The sequence below is a fragment of the Anolis sagrei genome, chromosome 2 (genome assembly GCF_037176765.1).
Source record: "Anolis sagrei isolate rAnoSag1 chromosome 2, rAnoSag1.mat, whole genome shotgun sequence".
Taxonomy (NCBI): Eukaryota; Metazoa; Chordata; class Lepidosauria; order Squamata; family Dactyloidae; genus Anolis; species Anolis sagrei.
Window position 1 is genome coordinate 19,101,622 of NC_090022.1, and position 19,160 is coordinate 19,120,781.

The 19,160-nt window shown below is 41.6% G+C and overlaps 1 protein-coding gene across 3 annotated transcripts in view; it reads right to left on the bottom strand.

Moving 5' to 3' along the window:
• Positions 1 to 19,160, bottom strand: part of PRRC2A (proline rich coiled-coil 2A) — a 55,776-nt gene that overhangs the window by 33,080 nt on the left and 3,536 nt on the right. For all 3 annotated transcript variants that reach the window (XM_067463312.1, XM_067463310.1, XM_067463311.1), the window contains exons 2-11: positions 7,376 to 7,544; positions 6,921 to 7,098; positions 6,710 to 6,809; positions 5,839 to 5,911; positions 5,285 to 5,428; positions 5,005 to 5,141; positions 4,834 to 4,913; positions 2,801 to 2,940; positions 2,598 to 2,688; positions 1,423 to 1,642 (exon numbers count right to left, since the gene is read on the bottom strand). In XM_067463312.1, coding sequence (XP_067319413.1) covers positions 1,423 to 1,642; positions 2,598 to 2,688; positions 2,801 to 2,940; positions 4,834 to 4,913; positions 5,005 to 5,141; positions 5,285 to 5,428; positions 5,839 to 5,911; positions 6,710 to 6,809; positions 6,921 to 7,098; positions 7,376 to 7,487 — 1,275 coding nt within the window. In that variant the 5' untranslated portion in view covers positions 7,488 to 7,544. The remainder of the gene's footprint in view (positions 1 to 1,422; positions 1,643 to 2,597; positions 2,689 to 2,800; positions 2,941 to 4,833; positions 4,914 to 5,004; positions 5,142 to 5,284; positions 5,429 to 5,838; positions 5,912 to 6,709; positions 6,810 to 6,920; positions 7,099 to 7,375; positions 7,545 to 19,160) is intronic.

Genomic DNA, 19,160 nt, shown 5'->3' on the forward strand with positions numbered 1-19,160 from the left:
AAAGCTGCCTGGCGCATGAAAACCTGAACTGAAAGCTCAACCAAAGTTCCAAAACAGTTCTTTTTTCGGACCACAACTCCCAAAATGCTCCAGGCAGTACCAGATTCTAAGAGCTGTAGGCCACTATCCAAAATACATAAAATGTCCAGGCCCTGCCCTCAAACACATTACTTGATTTGATGGAAATAGCTGGTATGCTCTTTCCATCAAATCAAGTAATGTGCTTGTTCAAACAAGAAGTGCAATGACTGGTAATGACTATAGGAATGGAACAACGGAAATGATACTGGATTGTGGCCTGGACGATGAGACGACGCTGAATGGTTTTCGTAGTAATGATGATGTTTTTGTATAATACTGGATTGTGAATTGTTTTATACTGTGTCTTGAATTTTGTGGTTCCTATGTTGTACACCGCTGTGAGTCGCCCCTGGGCTGAGAACAGCGGTATATAAGCAAAGCAAAGCAAAATAAATAAATAAATAAATAAATTGTGCACATCACATATGATCCAGAAATGCATGAACAAAAAACCCAAAAGCCATCCTCAAAATTTGTTGGCTTTTAGTAACCCAAAAGAATTCTAGTTGCAACAACGCAACCCAAATGCCACTAAGTCAGAGCTGAGAGGAGTTGTTTTAAACGATATACGCAGTCCAACTTACATATGACTCATAGTTAAGAACAGGAGTGAGACAACAGGAAGTGAGAGGAAATCTACCCATAGGGAAGGAAATTAACTCCTGGAAAAGTTACCATGGGGAAAAGGTGTCTCAGGTGAAGCTTTATCGCCAATCTTTGTTTCCACAACAAGCTACATGTTTCAAAATCTAATTATCACAGGAACACAAAGTGATCTGAAATATTCTGAACAGGGGCACAGACAGCAAAACAAATGTCACAGGGGTGTTAACCCTTCCCTATGCTACCCAAACTTTATATATAAATCTTGTTTCTAACCCGGGGACTGTCTGCAGTTACCAAACTCCCTGCCTGTCTACTCCCTGGCTAGTTTGTGAAGTTTTATAATAATAATAATAATAATAATAATAATCATCATCATCATCATCATCATCTTTATTTATACCCTGCCACCATCTTCCCAATGGGGACTCAGAGCAGCTTACATGGGGCCAAGCTTGGACAACATATTACATCAAAATAAAACCAAAACATAAACAACAAGCTAAATCATCAAAATTACATAACACACACACACAAAATGTTTTGGGCCCATGCAGCAACTTTTCCAAGCTCTGGAGGGAATCTATGCAAAATGTCCCTGCTTCCTTGTCCTGGTAAGCTGGCAGTCTGCCTCTTGCATACAACGAACAAGAATGGTGAAGCGCAGAAATGTCACTGCTATGCCACCCTTCCCCAAGCTGCTGTTGAAGATAAAGACTACCAATAATGTAAACTCACCGGGAAGTCATTAGGCTGCCCCCAGTTGCCCCGGTTGGGTGGAGGTGGAGGTGGGGGAGGCGGCGGTCGGACTGCAGGAGGCGGTGGCTCTTTGGCGCTTTCTGGGGGATGCGAGTTTTCAGCCCAGGCTGTTTTTACCAGGGGTTGATCGTCTTTTGGAGTTCCAGCCTTCTTCACATCTGTACCTGAAGTCTGACCTTCTGGGCCAGAAGCCTCATTACTGTTTGGGGGAAAAGAGAGGATGAAGTCACACAGTGCTACAAGAGGAGTGCTGCATATATGTCTTTGTTGGGCGAATGAGCTTATTAACAAAATACCCTCCCCATAAATGTACAACAGAACAACTTGTTAGCAGCAGCATGACCCAGCACCAGTAGACAAAAGTGATAAACAGAACAAAAACACACAGACCAATGTCATCTCTTCCACAGGAGGCTTTTCTTTGTAGTAAAATAATATGGTCACACTATTTACAAGAACAAGGTTTTTATAAGACAAATAAAGTTCTTTATACTTCCATGCTAGGCTTCTCTCTCATGAAGATAAACAGCTTTGCTCTCAGAGCCTCTTCTCATACCAAAGTTACCCAAGAGCTTAACACAGTAGTTTTTTTTACACACAGCAGCCTTCACACTGGAGTTTCACACACTATGGCCTCCAATCTGAGGTTTCTCTCACTGAAGCTTCTCACACCGGGTCTTCTCATAGACTAAGGCCTACCCCACACTGTGAGGTCTTCTCTCACACACTAAGGCCTACCTCACACTGTGGGGTCTTCTCACAGACGGAGACCTTTCTCCCATCGAGGCAAACTAGCACAGAGGAAAACTAAGCTACAGGCACACCTGCTTATATTGAACTACAGCTTTTTCAGAGTCATTGCATCCATTTAAGCCTTTCAGTGCTTGACTCTTAATTTTTGTAATTAAAAATACTTAGCCAATTTTTCATATTTCTGACAGTCTTGGGAGAAAGGGAAACCAAAAACAAGGACTCGGTGCCATCTGGGTTCCTCTGCGCTGTGGTCACAACCTGCTCTGTAAGGGCTGCATCTGAACAGAATACCATTGGTAGAGCTGACTGAAGCTGCCCACCTTGCCACAGCTCTGGCACTCCGGAGTCCATTTAATGGGACAGAGGACACATGTGTCATCAGCCTCACAAGGCCCTCTTACCAGATCTTAACAGTTTCCTCATCAGATTCTTTCCCATCTTCCTCATCGCTGAATTTGAGCTTCTCAGTGTAGTCCACTTCCTCATGAGCTCCTGAGAGTAGCAAAACAGGAAGACTTTAGATTGACAAGAGCCAACCGGGATGGTGTGGAAAGAAAAAGAGCAGCAGTTAATACTGGCTGCTGAGGCTAGGCCCTCCAGTCACCTGCCCAGCCTTCATCATTCTCCTGGTCCAACTCATCAAATTCTTTCAGGTCGTCCTGCTTCAGGACAGGTGGTCGGCCCACAGGCTCTGAGGTGCGTGGCGGAGGTTGTGAGGGCCGAGGTCCTGGGAGCCGCTGGAACCTGGGGGAGGAGGAGGAAGCATGAGTTTCTCATTATCCTGCTACACTCAAAACAAAAGATGGTGGTCTGACTGCCTTTAGTAGCTTTCTCTAACCAGGGGCTCTGTGTACCTTCGGAGCAATGGTTCCCAACTTGCGATCTGTGGACCACCAGTGGTCCACCAGAACGAAAATATGGTTAGCGGCCTCACCATTACGACACCATTGCCTTGAAACCACATGGCAAGGAGAGCGACTGGTCTCGTGAAATCCTCTTATAGTGCCGAGGCAACTGGGATGTTGGGAGGGGAGTGGCTGGCTATCCACAAAAGATTACTGCTACTGCATCAAGTTTAGATTATTAAATATGGTTTTCTGTGGGCGAGCAGATGGCGACTAGTGGATGGCATATGTTCTGTATCAGCAACTACAGCTGATGTGGTCTATCTATTGTAATTTTCTGAAACTGCACCACAAATAACCAAACCGAATCTAAAATTGACCAAAAATAGATTTGTAACCCTTTTGGTACTAATGTTGGAAAGTGATCCTTGGTCAAAAAAGGTTGGAAGCCACTGCTTTGGACCTTCGTTCTTGTCCAGACATTATTTTGTATGGCAGCTCCTATAATGGCTATGTTGGCTGGGAAATTCTGGGAGTTGTAATCCCTCCAGAGCAGTTTTTCAAACTCAACACTCACTTATTTGAGATGATCTGGAATGCTAGCACACAGGTTGCTGAATATTTATTTATTATTTACTGTACTTATACCCCTCCTTTCTCTCCCCTGGGCGGCTTAAAACTATGGCAATAATTCTATCCCAGATTCAGACAATAACATAACAGTAAAACACAATATTAGAGACCTGTAAAAATATACATACACATCAATTAAAGTCTTTCAAATGATTAAAACATATCAAACTTCTTTGGAGGGGTGTAAAGAATTGCAGAGTATGAAGTGAGATCTGCCCATGGAAGTCGTTCACTGGTTTCCCCACCGGTCTTTACCAAGGTTTGAATAAAACTACTTTTGGGGGCTACTGCTCTCAGAATCTGTACCAGGCTATATAGAGATTTCTGGCACTTGCAATTCAAAATTTTCCCAGGCCGTTTTTTCCCTTTAAGGGATCAGAGGGTAGATAATAGAAGAAACTGCTTTATGTGCTGGTTCACAGATTAGAAAGATTGAAAAGGCTCCTTTGAAATCAAGAAGCAGTTGTGTATTTAAGTGACTAAGTGTCAACTGGGGTATCCTTCTTGGATGTTAGTACACAGAAGGCTGATAGAACAACTGGCTTTTATTTGTGCAGAAATGCTGGAAAGACAGAAGGAAATGCTTTCCCTCAAAGAGTCTCTATTTTTTATTTGTTCTTCTTCTGTATATTTCAATATATTTATAGAAATATGTTTTAATGTATGCATTTTACTGAATGTTTTTATGATGATGTTTTCAAACATGTTGTGTCCTGCCTTGAGCCATGGGGAAAGACACATAAGAAATAATATATTATTATTATTTCCTCTTCCTTAGGTGCCATCTCCTGCAGCCTCTTCTCCCCCTTCCCCCCAACACACACTTTTCACTGGCATGGCACACACATTTGTTTCAAAGGAGAACGAATTCTGCTAACAGAACTGCCCTTTGTTCACCTTGATTGCTCTTGGGAAAGGCTGAAAGCAAGCCTTTTTAGTCAGAAAGTGAAAGCTGTTTCAAAACCCCTCTCCTGGCCTCTACTGTTCATAGAATCAGCCACAAAGAGTCCCTAACTTCTATCTCCTGCCAGCCAATGGACTCTAACCTCCTGTTGGAGAACATCCTCTTCCCTAACCAAGGCTCTGTATTTCCATACATGCAACTCTCCTTCACAAAGACTATTTAGTACTATTGCTGCAGTCCATTTTTTGTACCTACCTCTGTGCCTCAGGTGTGGGGTAGCGGTAAGGTCCCTGTGGTCCATAGGGAGGCGGGAATGGGAGGTATGGGGGATACATCTGTTAAGGAGTACAGGAGGAATCCGTTACTGGAATGTAACTTAACAACCCTGAGCCAACAAGCCTGAGTCTTCTTTCAAAATATACTTACAAATGGCGGCATCATCCCCCGGTAGGGAGGGAATTGAGGCGGGACGTTGGGCTGCAAGCCGACCCCAGCCCGCCCGTCCTCAGGCACCAGCTCCCCGTCAGTGCCTCGCCCGCCTCCATCCCGCCAAGTGGTTGCGTCTGTGAGCAATGGGAGAGAGAAGAGAAGCATTAAGGGCTAGGAAAGATTTCAATGCTTCTAACAACATGAAGCTCTTAATCTGCACTGTTTTCTGCTAGCCCCAGACTTGAGACTCAGCTGCCTTTCAAGCAACACTACTTACTCTGGGGGCGGAGGTTTGGTCCGGGCCCATACGACGCATCGGTAGTGTCCTTTTCTTTGCCAGCTTTGTCCTGGTCGCCAGCTGCCTGCAGGGTCGGAAATTCCTCGCGAGAGAATCGCGACAGTAGGCTTGATCCCTTTCCACCTTGACATCAAAAAGAGAAGCTCCCTTAAGAGTTTGTAGGCTACTCCTTCACCCTCTTATCTCTGTGCCTATGAGGGATGGTTCTGCTTCTACGATCCAAGAGATAACAGTCCCAAGATTTGGGAAAGCCAAGACTGAATGGCCAAACTGTACTGGGGCAAGCTTTCTCTGAGCCCCCACCCCAAATGTCGCAAGATTTTTCACATTGCAGGGCCTTGGTGATAACCAATAATCACAACCCAAGGCTCAAAATTCTGCACTTGTAAATGGTACAAAGGACCTCGCAAGCCGATCTGGAACAGGATACTGACAAGCTAGCAGTTTCTGTAAGGAGTAAACCGCCTTTTGCTTCATCTCCTCAAATATTTCAAGACCCAGTGTCACGCAAAATTAGCCGGAGCACAACTCACCATCTCCTTGCGCTCCATGGGTAACGCTGGCCTGTGCCCAAGACTTTACCCCGCTTGCTACTGTAGGGGGATTCTGAAAGAAGAGGGATGAGAGTTTAACAATAAGGAACATACTTTCTTTTTGGCTTTGCTTTAACAAAGGGTTTTAAGCATTTGGGCAAAATCTACAGGATCACAGCTTTTATGAACTCATGCTTGACCGGGATGCGACAGACTCAAAAAACTCAATAAATAGGGTAATGTTTACGCTGGTCAGGTTTACCAATAAAGCATTGTGTCTTAATGTTTAAGCCTCTTTAGTGGACATGAGGATATCTTGTGGCTATTGATGCCCCATGTTTCCTATTCTTGGATGCTGCTTCTGGAAGGTGTCCCACACACTCTTGGGAAGGCCTGGGAATCCAGGACTTTCCCTCATGAAAAGAAGGAGAAGTAAACCAGGAAGCTGTCTTGCCAAAGTGCTATCAGCCAAGATCCACAAATTGGTAGGAAAGATTGCTTGAACCATGCAGAAGTTCCATTCTCTGACATAAGGCACTTTGTGGTGGAAAAGTGGAAGCAGAAGTTTCCAGTGTCCTCCTTGCCAGAAGATGGGGAAGTATAAAATCACAAAGGATGTGAAATCTAGGTTATAGTGAACTTGCTTCAACAAATGTTGTTAGCAAGAGCAAATGTAGGTCTATGCATCCATCCTCGTGTAAAACAGAATATTCAAGGACTGTACTGCACCCCAACAAAATTAAGAGACTGAAAAAAATAACTTTGAATTATGGAAGAACTATTAGATCATAAATGGAATTTGAAGCCAGAAATATACAACTGCCCAGAGAAAGGTTAACTCCCAAGTCCTCTACTCTGGCCCATGATTTACCTCTGGGGCCGTTGGGGGTCGTTTCGGTTGGTTTGAGGCAGGCGTCTGTGAAGCCGGCGGTGACTGCGATTCCGGCGGCTGAGCTGTCGAGGCATCGGTACTGAGGACAAAAGGAAAGGGAGCATGAGGATAGACTCTAGAGAGGGCAAACTGGAAGCCCTGCTCCCATCCAGCCTCAGAAAACAGCCATGGCCCTCTAGTCTCCCCTCACCTCTTTGGGTCTGGCTGTTCCTGCTTGCTTGCCCATCCTGTCCCGTCTTTCGGTACTAGTGAGACGTTGGGGTCATTGCCTTTGTTCTCCGCTTTTAAGCTTGGCAGGTTCGCAGGGGGTGGCATGCGCCGGGCAATAGCAACCTTACCGAGACTCTGCAAGCCATGGCGGGGAGTGACTGCAACAGGAGTGAGAAGCAGGGGTTACAGATAGACTTTGGGATGTGACAGGATGCACCCGCTGCCCACCCTTCAATTTCAGTAGAAACAGCTTTTCTTCCTGACAAATGGAAGTTACCCAACAGCTGTCTGGCTAAGCCTCAAATGGGCCTTTTAGGATGAAATCCAGGTGGGGGCAGCTGCTCAGGGCGCTGCGAGTGCCATCAGAGGGCATCAGAAACAAAGCAGATTCATCATAGCAACTGCCTCCTCCTCCAAACTCAAAGGCAATTTTACCTGTGGGTTTTTGGATCTCTAAGGATTTGCCCTTGTATGTATCAAACAGGTTGAGCGACGAATACTTTTTTCCATCCTTCCCCTTTGCTGTTTGCCCCAAACGATCTGACATTGCGCTGTAAGGTCATTGAGTACGATGGTTCCTCCTGGCTCCCCGCGAAACGTGCCTCTGTTGAATGAGAAGAGTGGGAAATTTAGAGGGAGAACCCTCAACAGTTCCATCCTTTCCCATCAATTGATCGCTCTCTATTAGACAAGCACATGGTGTTCCAGGCTGATTATCAAAAGATGCACAGATTTTCAGGTACATGTCAGAAAAAGCGCAATCAAATGCAGCTACGGGAATGGCTTTATTCACAAACCACCTATTTCAAAGGGTTACTGTGAGTTTTTCAGCTGCATGGCCATGTTCCAGAAGCATTCTTTCCTGATGTTTTGCCTACACCTATTTCAAAGACTGGTCAGAACTATTTTTAAATAGGAGTATTGGTCCATTGACAGACATAAAGCTGTTTGTTAACTTTTGAAAGATTTAGCCAGGGTCAAACATTATCTGGAATGGCCCTATGTAGATGGCAGCCCATACTTCCAATTGCATCAAAGCACCTCTACCTCAAGAGCAAAAGGAAATTGGAATGCCTTGGCTCTCAATCTTTCAGTTATCTAGATACACAAACATCCCAAGGATGAGAAGGGATCTCAATTCATACTGATCGGAAATGACATCTCTTGCTTAGAAACACTGTACACATCTCCAGCTCATGTGGTGCTGCCCAACATCCAGGTGAGTTGGACTACAACTCTATCATATTCAACCAGCATGTATGGAGGTTATCAGGGTTTCCGTCTAGCCCACTTGAAAATTATCAGATTGATACTGTTGGTACATGGTTACATGATGCTGTCAGCCACAAGTCACTAACCACAGCAGAATTTAATTGCTGTTTCATAACAGTTAGCAAAATGGTAACTGCCTCCCCCAATAATCAACTTAAGTCTTTCTCTATTTTGGTCCTACTAAATTAATGCTTTAAACACCTGGCCAATAGTTGACCCCACCAATTGGCCAAGTATATTTCGATGAGACAAACCCTCAACATGATCTGTAATAGGATCAGCAACATCTGTTGGGGATAGTTTAGGATTAAAAGAGTCGATATCCTTTCCACAGATGCACCCATGATTATTTAAAACCAATGTTACTTTCTCCTTGAAGTCCTTGCCAGGGCACTGGAAGAAGAGATGGGTTTTCCTCATGCAGTAAAACTGAGCTACAAAGGCAGAGACTTCATCAATCTCAAACTATTGTTGTTATTATTATTCAGCTTTTTCTTTCTTAAAAGCTACTCAAAGCTGCAAAACACACTAAAAATCATCAACTATACTCAAACAATACAATTGGCATATGTAACAATGACATCTGAAGCAGAGCAAAGTGGTACAAGCAAAAATGCAGGCTTCTGGACAGGGCTACCCCCTGGAAAAGATGGGGGTACTTAAAGAGTGGGCAACCTCAAATTCTGCAGACCAAACAAGTATTGTGGGGTTCCCCCCAAATGATCACTCTCTCTTGCACCATGGTCCCACTTTTTGTGTTTGGATTAATTTTCACTCCCCCCACTCTAAAAGCTTGAGACATTTCCCCTAATAATTAATCACTGACAACAAAAAAAAAACCCTGTCAGGCTTCATCCTTTTGCATTTTATTTATTTACTTGCTTGCTTGCTAGCTTACTATATTTATACCCTGCTCTCTCTCTCTCTCCTCAAAGGGGACTAAGAGCAGTTTACAAACTGGCAATAATTCAATGCCATATAAACAAACATGTAAAAACAATTAAGTGTATACATTAAAAATAACACCTATGTATTAAAAACCAATTATTAAACCACACAAATCTAAACTCATAGCCCAGGAGCCATTAACATGCACTTGTTTCATATCCACTGATTGCACTGAATTACTCTCTGAAGGCTTGGTCCCACAGCCAAGTTTTTAAATTTCTTTCTAAAGGTCAGAAGGGAGAGAGCGGATATAATTTCACTAGGGAGGGAGTTCCACAGCCGAGGGGCCACCACTGAGAAGGCCCTATTTCTCGTCCCCACCAATTGCACTAGTGGGGAGCAGGGCCTCCCCACGCAATTTCAATCTCCAAGGTGGGTCATAGAGGGAGATATGTTTGAACAGGTAAGCTGGGCTGGAACGGTTTAGGGCTTTATAGGCTAAAGAAAGCACTTTGAATTGTGCTCGGTAGCAGACTGGCAGCCAGTGGATATAACAGGGAGGTTGTGTGCTCCCTGTATGCCTCTCTGGTGAGGAATCTGGCTGCTGCCCATTGGACCATTTGAAGTTTCCAAGCAGTCTTCAAAGGCTACCCCACAAAGAGCACATTGCAGTCGTCTATTCAGGAAGGCCTTGCTCCTTAGTGGTGGTCTGTACAATTACCGTATATACTGATGTATACATTGATTTACAAATAAGTCAAGGGCATATTCTAGGGCCAAGACTGTGGATTTTGATATGACCCATGGGTAAGTTGTGGTCATTCTGCAGAGAAAGGAAAGCACCAATGCCACCTCAAAGGGCCAGCTGCTGCCATTACTCCACCCAAGCATTCAAAATCTCCAGAAGCAGTGCCACATTGGATAGTACACATTTATTTAAGTTCTCCCAGGATAGACTAAGCTCTTTCCTTTTGCTAGTCTGGTCAGAGAAGGATGTGGTTCCTTTTTTGATATAGTATGCACACTGATCAGTGGATAGATCAACACGAATTTTTGAGGATTTTTAAAAATAAAAATTCTAGACGGATACATGAGTCCACAGGAACTCTGAAACTGATTCCAATCCTTCAATGGAAAGAGACTTTGGACTATAGTACTTGGTCCTCATACAATCCACTTCTTTTTCCTTGGGATTGCCTTTCACAGATACTTACCTTCCATCTGAGCTCCTGCCCACTTTGCAATCATCCCCTCCTTACCTTGCCATCTATTGCTACTAGAAGGAAACCCCCCCCCCACTAAAACTATTTTCTTGTAGGGAGGAAATAAATAAGAAGCTATCTTATTTATCAAATCGTCCCTGCAAGTATTTTGACCCAGGCCTCACATGACAGAAAAAATCTATTCATGGACACCAAGGTGTTTACATAGAAAACACCCACTCCTGTTTCAATGGATTATTTTAAATAATGATAATTAAAAATCACAAAGCACAAAGGAAAAATAAAAGTGAAATTTAACATGGCATAGCTGGACCTTTTTAATGTTAAGAAATACATGTCTTCCACCCCTATTCTGCATGGGTTCAATATATATCTCTGTGTTAGGAAGACAAATGGAATTTCTTTTTTGTTCTCTGTTCACACACAAAGACATTAAGATCAGTAATTGGAGAGGGAGCCAGAAAGCAGTATTGACACCATGGTTCAAGTAATTTTCCAGAAGCAAGTCTCATAACTACTTGGAAAAACAAAGTATCTCCATGACATGGAAAGTAAATGTCAACACTGCAGTATGGACATAAATGCTCACTATATGTCATAAAAAGAATGATTATGAAGAATCTTTGCCTCAGAAATAAAATATTTCACCTATACACCATTTTATTTAAATTTTCATTTTTGTTAATATTTCTTTAAAAAAATAAGTCTAGAAGGTAAGATAAAGCACCAAGGACTCTTAAAAAGACAACACAAAAACATGTATATGCTTTATCATCATATTTATTCATACATGGCTTTCCCACCAGAATCAGGAATCAAAGCAGATAACAACTTTAAAAGCCATCATTAAAAACATATAAATGGTAAATATTGAGCTAGAATTTAACTAATATAACCATTAAAACAATTCAATTAAAGCACAATTATAAAAACATGTAAAAACATGTGGAAGAAACTTGCCTGTACACACAATTGCCCATCTATACACATTGCTTTCTACTGATACTAGGCAGGCAAAGAATCGCTTTAAACCATACACTGTACACAGCTATGAATTGCTGATGGCTTCCTCTTACAATATGCCCTTGACTTTGCTCCTTGAAGCCAGGATCTGGGGAACTGACTCGGACTGATAAACAAGGTTTGGGTGACAGGTGCAGGACAGAGGGCAGGCAAGGAAGGAAGTTGGTGTGGGTCACGAAAAGGGTTCAACTTTCACCTGGCAGGAGGAAGTAATATCAGAAGACTGGCCACAACAATAATTGTTCAGCATGCATTTAATACAGGCAATGAAAATAACAGAAACCTAGGAACAACTCATGAGGACTGCTGACATCTAAAGTCCAGCTAGCATGGTACATTTTGTCTGACTGATATTGACCTTCCAAGAACTCTAGCAAAGGTTCTCCCAATGGGTTACTAGAATGAGATCAAGAACTAATATTCAGGTATACCTTAGATAAGAAATTCTATAGGATGAATGAGGGCGGATTTACTGGACTTACCACCTTATCCCATGGGGAAGTCATCCCCCCCCCTCCGGTGCTGTTTCGCCAGCAACTGTGTCACCCCACGCACTGCTTCCCCCATCACACAGGGGAAGCATTGTCCAAGCCAGGCAGCACAACACTGGAGCCAGGACAACATGGGAAGGCCTTATCTATCTTTGGGGAGAAGCATCTAAGGACGCTTCCACCCCAGTTGGGGGCAGGGTCTCCACCAGAAGCCACACAATGTCATGTAATGGCTGGTGTGGGGCTCCGTTCCCGAAGAAGACTCAAAGCGCCCTAGGATGTTTATTTTAGTAAATGTGAGGAGGTTGTATTTGTCTTCCCGGGTATGTTGGAATACCATTCCAGTAGCCTCCGAACTGCAATCTAATACTAATATATCTGAAGGGCAACCAATTGTACATTTTACAGGCATATATCAGTTAACAAACCAGGCTCTGCATACCTTTATTGTGAATTGTCAGTTGAAATGAACTGCAAATAAAACTGCTTTCCAAAGGGGGAAAATGTTCTTAATATGGAAGCAGTTCCATGTCGATAACTTGCAAAGGAAGTGGTAGAGAGCAGTCACTCCATAGCTTTCTTCAATGGCATGTTGAGGACTAGTACCTACCAAGGTTACAAATATACACCAAGTAATTATTGTCAGCTCTGCTAGTGACTCCAAGTGGAGTTTCTTCACCTTTTATGATCTTTAGACTTGGTGAAATATTTTTAGCACAACAAAATTATTTTGGAATCATACCAATACATATGTTCTTTTAAACTGGTGTTTTCACTGGGAATTGTGTTTTTAACTGATTGTATAAATTGTATTTTAATATGTTGTTTATCACCTTGAACTATGGTGGGAGGCAGGTAGGAAATAAAAACAACATCAATAACAAGATGAGGGGTGATTTGAATGCAACATTCCTACTTTTTGGCAGGGGGTTGGACTGGATGGCCCATGAGGTCTCTTCCAACTCTTTGATTCTATGATTCTATGAGTAGCAGCAGCAACAAGACCCTTGGTGATGAGACAATGTACAAACACCATAATAGAAACAATATCTTTACTCAAGAACTCAAAGTACCACATTCCAATATGCCAATATGCAAAGCCAGTAGATCTTTACAAAAGCAAAGACAAACAGGCTAGCCCACTCTTCCATCGTTCCATTCTATTATCACTTCCCTGGGAAACATACTGCAAGGTGGCCGATCTGGAGAAGAACTAGTCCAGTTCTTAGTATCTGCCATTAGGGGTGGGGGTCTTCAAGGCTATTATTTCACTGCCTAAGTGGTGGATGGAAAGGCAAGGGCTCATTCCCTTCAGTCTGTCAAGGGTATTTAAAAAAGCAAAACAAAGAACAGATCAGTGTTCTGAATGTTAGGAAGTAAGCACACTGGTGCAATGTTTAATATGGTCTTTGTTATGGTGATTTTATGTATAGTGTTTTAATGGTTTAATTCATATTTATATGTTATCAATTTTAGTTAATGTTATGTATTGCTTTTGTACGTATATTGCAGTATTGAATTTTGCCATGTTGTATACTAATCAGTGTCTCTCTGGGGTGAGAAACAGTGGTATAGAAATGCAGTAAATAAATAAATATATTTGCAAAAATTACTTGCAAATATACACATACTACAGGCAGCAGATGTATCCAGTCCTTAAGAGTATAAAACCACACAAATGTATGAGATACAGTATAATTAATAGAAAACGGAGACAACTGCACACTTTTTACTCAACATTTGCACTCTGAAGTGTCAACTGCCATTCTAAACAAACTATCATTTCTTCAGAAATTTGGTCTGACTGCAGTTCAAATAACCTTGCCAATGGCTGATTAGGAAAGTTACAATTGGAAACCTTAAGGTCAGATGAAACAGGCAAGAATGTCACACAAAAATGTAGCTTCTTTTCCCCTTTTAATAGCTGAGATGGCATGATTTGAAAACTGACCTTGTGACATAACTCTGGGGTAATTCGTGATTAACTAAGGTCTATTCCAATCCAAAAAGGAGTCAAAGAAGTGTAAATATAGAGAAGAAGCCATCTTCTGAAAGTGTAGTTTGCTGGAGCCCCATTTACTGCTCTGGTTTGCAGTATGAGAACAAGCAGCCTTGTGTCTTTCCTCCTTCTCTCATTCTGTACGCAAAAGAAACAGGCAAGAAACCTCCAACACTGACTTAACACAATTTTAATTTTCCATTTTGCTAGCAAACTATACCTTGTAGAAAGACGTTTGTCCATAAAATGGGATCAAATGATATTTCAGAATATATCTAAAAGCAGCCAGTGAAACAATTCCAAATACAATGACACTTAAGAACTGTTTATAGAGTGAATATGTAGGCCTAACTTGAATACTCTATTTCAGACATATGTGATATGGTATTTCAGGTTGTTTGCTACAGGGCAGGATAGGACTGCACTGATAAAAAGACTGAAATCTTCACCAAGAGAAGGAATAAAATGCATGAGCCAACTGAAGAGAATGAAAGGTAAAGTCATTCAAAATGATAGAGTTCCTTTCTTGTTTCTTTAAATATGCCAAAAAGAACAATGAAGTTTACTAAATATCCTTGCTGATATACAATGGACCGTTGGAATCTGCTAGGAGTTGGTACAGGACCCTGCCTCCCCAAGAATGCTCATCCTATTATACTACAATGGCGTAGTAAAATGGTGTCCCTTATCTATAATGGGAACAATCAAGGCTTATTTTTTTTATTGCTGTTTATATTTTCAAGCCAAGGGTGGTTAATCCATGGATGTGGAGAAATGACTATATATTTGCTTCTCTTAGCCCATTGTAAATATGTTTTGAATTAATTTGCTTGCTTTTGTTATAACCTGAAAAACTTGTAATACCATTGCAGTGGCCCACATAAAGAAAATGGTTGGGAACTGCTGCATTGGATCAAGGTCACCCCAAAATGGTTGGCCTGGTGGATCAAGGCTTGAAACCTAGTTTCCTATAATTTCAGTCAAATACTCAAAACACTACAAACTAAAATGCTGAGAGCTTCTCATCAGAGGGAGGCACAAAATGGCAGCACAAGAGACAGAGCTAATTAATTTCTTACCTCATTAACCATACCCTGTCAATTAAAAAAAAACTGAGACACAAGAGATTGGGAATCATCACACAAGTCTCTAAAATTGGACAGCAGAGCTAAACGAAGTCATGGCCAAATCCCAATCATTTGGTAGCCTGTTCTAGTGATGAGGGACACTGAGCTTGAGACAGAAAGGAAACATGGCTGGGAGTGCTTTCATTTGTATTATGATGGCCCTTGCAAACTCACAATGTTGAGGTGAGAAACCAATAGTGCAGTGTTTCTCAACCTGGGGGTCGTGACCCCTGAGGGGGTCGCGAAGGGGTGTTGGAGGGGTCGCCAAAGACCATCAGAAAACATAGTATTTTCTGTTGGTCATAGGGGTTCTGTGTGGAAAGTTTGGTCCAATTCTATCGTTGGTGGGGTTCAGAATGCTATTTCATTGTGGGTGAACTATAAATCCCAACAATTACAACTCCCAAATGGCAAGATCTATTTTCTCCAAACTTTAGCAGTGTTCCCATTTGGGCATATTGAGTATTTGTGCCAAGTTTGATCCCGATCCATCATTGCTTGAGTCCACAATGCTCTCTGGATGTAGGCGAACTACAACTCCAAAAACTCAAGGACAACGTCCACCAGACCTTCCCAGTATTTTCTCTTGGTCACGGGAATTCTGTGTGCCAAGTTTGATTCAATTCCATCATTGGTGGAATTCAGAAGGCTCTTTGATTTAAGGTGAACTAAAAATCCCAGCAACTCCAGCATTACCAAATGACAAAATCAATCCCCCCCAACCCCACTAGTATTCAGATTTGGGTGTATTGGGTATTTGTGCCAAATTTGGTCCAGTGACTGAAAATACATCCTGCATATCAGATATTTACATTACGATTCATAACAGGAGCAAAATTACTATTATAAAGTAGCAACGAAAATAATGTTATGGTTGGGGGTCACCACAACATGAGGGACTGTATTAAGGGGTCACGGCATGAGGAAGGTTGAGAACCACTGCAATAGTGTGATCCAGTGAAATAGTGTGAGACAGTGATAACCTTGAAAATGGGGATGACTCTGGCATGGGAAATGTTACTGGATGAAACACATCTGACCAGGATCCCCCTGTTGCAGTGTTGCAATGAGACCACGGCCTGCATGATACCATACAATGTTTAGGTGCAGAACAGCTTCTCTCAAACTGGTAAATTCTAAATGGTTCACATCTGCCACTAGCCACACTGGCTAGAAATTAATCCTGTTGTAGTCCACCACATTTGGAGGGTACTAGATTAGAAAGGTTGGTACGGTAAGGAGACATAACTGGACTTTCATGCCACCAGATACTCAAACAAGTCACACAAACTGAGCCAACTCGCCAACTTCCATGCTAGACTGAAAGAAGAGATGACCCACAACTGAAATGGAGCCTGCAAATTTTACTTTGGAGAACAGATGATGTCATGAAGGTTCACAAATCAAGATTTGCAGGAGAACAGCATAGCAGATTGCAACTTCTGACCACTCCGTTTGAAAAACTGAATCAGTGATATTCCCAGCAATGAAGTTCTATGATATACAGCATACGTGTTGCTCTGTAAGTATTAGTAATGGAAAATAATGAAATAAAAGGAAGGATAGAAGAGAAGGGGATAAAATTATGAGTATGTGACAGATTGTGTGAACTGACATACCGAGGAATACATTTAAGATTCCAGTGGTGGTTAATCCATTACAAGCACATGTCACAGTTAAGGCCTCTAACATCTAAATCATAATTATATCTAATTATAAGCATATCTGCAACATGTCACCCTCTTGGAAGGCAAGATCAGAATGAACTGCATTTTCGGAATACTATCACTACTATCAATAATCATTGTTTCTTTGTTGCTCAGCTAACCAAGAGTACTGGGAAACTAAAGGTATACTGAAACCAACCAACCAACCTGCTCAATAACATCGCCTATTTAAGATAGATAGTATTTAAGACACAACAAATTTTAAGCATAAGGTATGTAAATACTTTATATGTAGTGCTTTGGTGTTCACATACAGTAAAGGATACTGGAAACATTATTGCTAAGGATGCTCTATCCTATCACCCATTAGAGAGATAGTTCCTAATTGCAATGATTCAATGATCTGTGGAGGAAAGGATATGCAGTCAAATAGCTGATCAGCATTACTGTCTAATATCTGACCACAGCAGAATCAGGCATGGAACTGCTTGCCCGGCTGCCATTTCACTATGCATATCCTTCTTGATACACATTGTACCTTGGCAATTCTACTTGCTCATTATTTAAATCCATTTAAACTGCCAATACCTTAACTGGTACTACCAGATTACCTTAGAATGCCAAATGTCCAATATGTTTAGGAAGTGGCTCTGTTCAGTCTGCCCCCCCCCCCCCACAGCTTGTTTCAGCCACACATAATAGATGACATTTGTTCCCGTGTGTCAATTTTAGATGATTTTAAGTTAAGATGGTTTTACTTTGCTTTATCTTTTTGAAGAGCAAATAATGCCACAGACACTTTTACATCTTTCCTACATAATGCATAGCTAAGATGTCCAATTCCCACAGCACTGCACAATCAGATATAATGGCACCTGAGCAAAAACAAGCCAGGAGCAGTTTTAAAAATAGCACATCCTACTCACAGCAGCTGATAATTATTTATACAGTCCTTTCAGAATGTCAATTTCTGATCTTGCTGAATATGATTGGATGTCATCCTTTCAAACTACAAGAGTATACCACCTTTTTGGTTATTTATTATAAATCTACATGTTTAACAAGTACATAAATCTACATGACTAATAATGCAAGTAATTTAAACACTTCTATTTAATGGTTTTTGTCCAGTTACTTGAAAGGAAAAAGAAAGGCCCCCCATTTCAAAGCCATCTTGATACTGAACCAGCAATTATTAATTATTAATATATTCATTTTATCTGCAGAATCCCAAAGCTGCATTACAGACAAACGGATTTGGACATCAGGAAAGGCACTCCCAGTTTGAAACCACAGATGCAAAAGAACAGCATTTATCAAAATAGCCAATGAAAACAAAACCAAAATTCCATCAGTCAAGTAAGAAGATGCCAGAAGAAGAACCCCTTTTTTACATCAGCCATCTGAATCAAGGAAAGCATTAAGTATTCATCTCCATCCCCAAAATAAACTAGAAAAAAATGAGATCCAAGGCTATGAGGGAAGGGAAGTCAACCTAGCTCAACATGCTGTCATTTCACTATGGTATACTGAGGACACATGCAAATATATGGCAAATTCACTTGCCCTGAAATGCCAGAGTTGGCCACTTCATTTCATCTCTAATCATGTATAAAAATCACTATGCCTTTTGTGTGCATGAATGTGTGTGTGTGTGTGTGTGTGTGTGTGTGCCCTTGGAACACACACTAAATCAAAAGACCCAGTCAAGATACTCATTAAAAAGCTGTCTTGGCTTCCACTATTATCTAATATGTGCCTTTGTGCTGGAAAGGGGAGTTGTGTTCTTACTGCTGCATAAATACACCTATTTATTTTAAACAACACCCAGTTTAGAATGAATGCTTCCAAAATAAAAGGGGTCCATGTTTGCTTCCTTTTTCTCTCTGTGTCAGCGTACACCCAGAAATCACTGCCATCCCATCCTATCGCTTCAATACTGGAAAAGTCAAACTCCATTTTAAGCCAAATTAATTCTATTTGTATTATTTAACATCCATTTCCAAACTGCAGGGTATGTGATGACAACCTATTAATATTTTGTTAACCTCTCCCCCAATGGCAAGAGAACTCTTCCTGTTGTGGGGTTTTTGTGCTCCAATAAAACACAAGGTTTTAGATCTACTCACCAGCCTTCCTTTTTCACCAAAGGCACACCCCTGATTTCAGCACTATCCTCAAGGAGATAGCATTTATCTGCCCTAAACACAAAGATTTGTGACTGACTGGATTTCAAGACATAGAAAAGCCTCGGGTATCAGCCGCCCAGTACTAATGCGTCTAGATTTTTCGCTGCCATTTCAAAGCCAACATAAAAAAAACACTCCATTTTTAAAACCGGTTCAGATTTTAATGTGCAGCTGCAGTAAAATGGCATTTTATGTGAATCCGAATGGCTCATCTCATAATTATAACAGGGCAGTAACTTCACGGCTATTTTATTTAGGGGATCTCTTTTCCCCACAAGCTGAGAATATAATTTCATTTTCTGAACAGTATTACAGTTGGCAACCAAGAGGTTTGCTTGGAT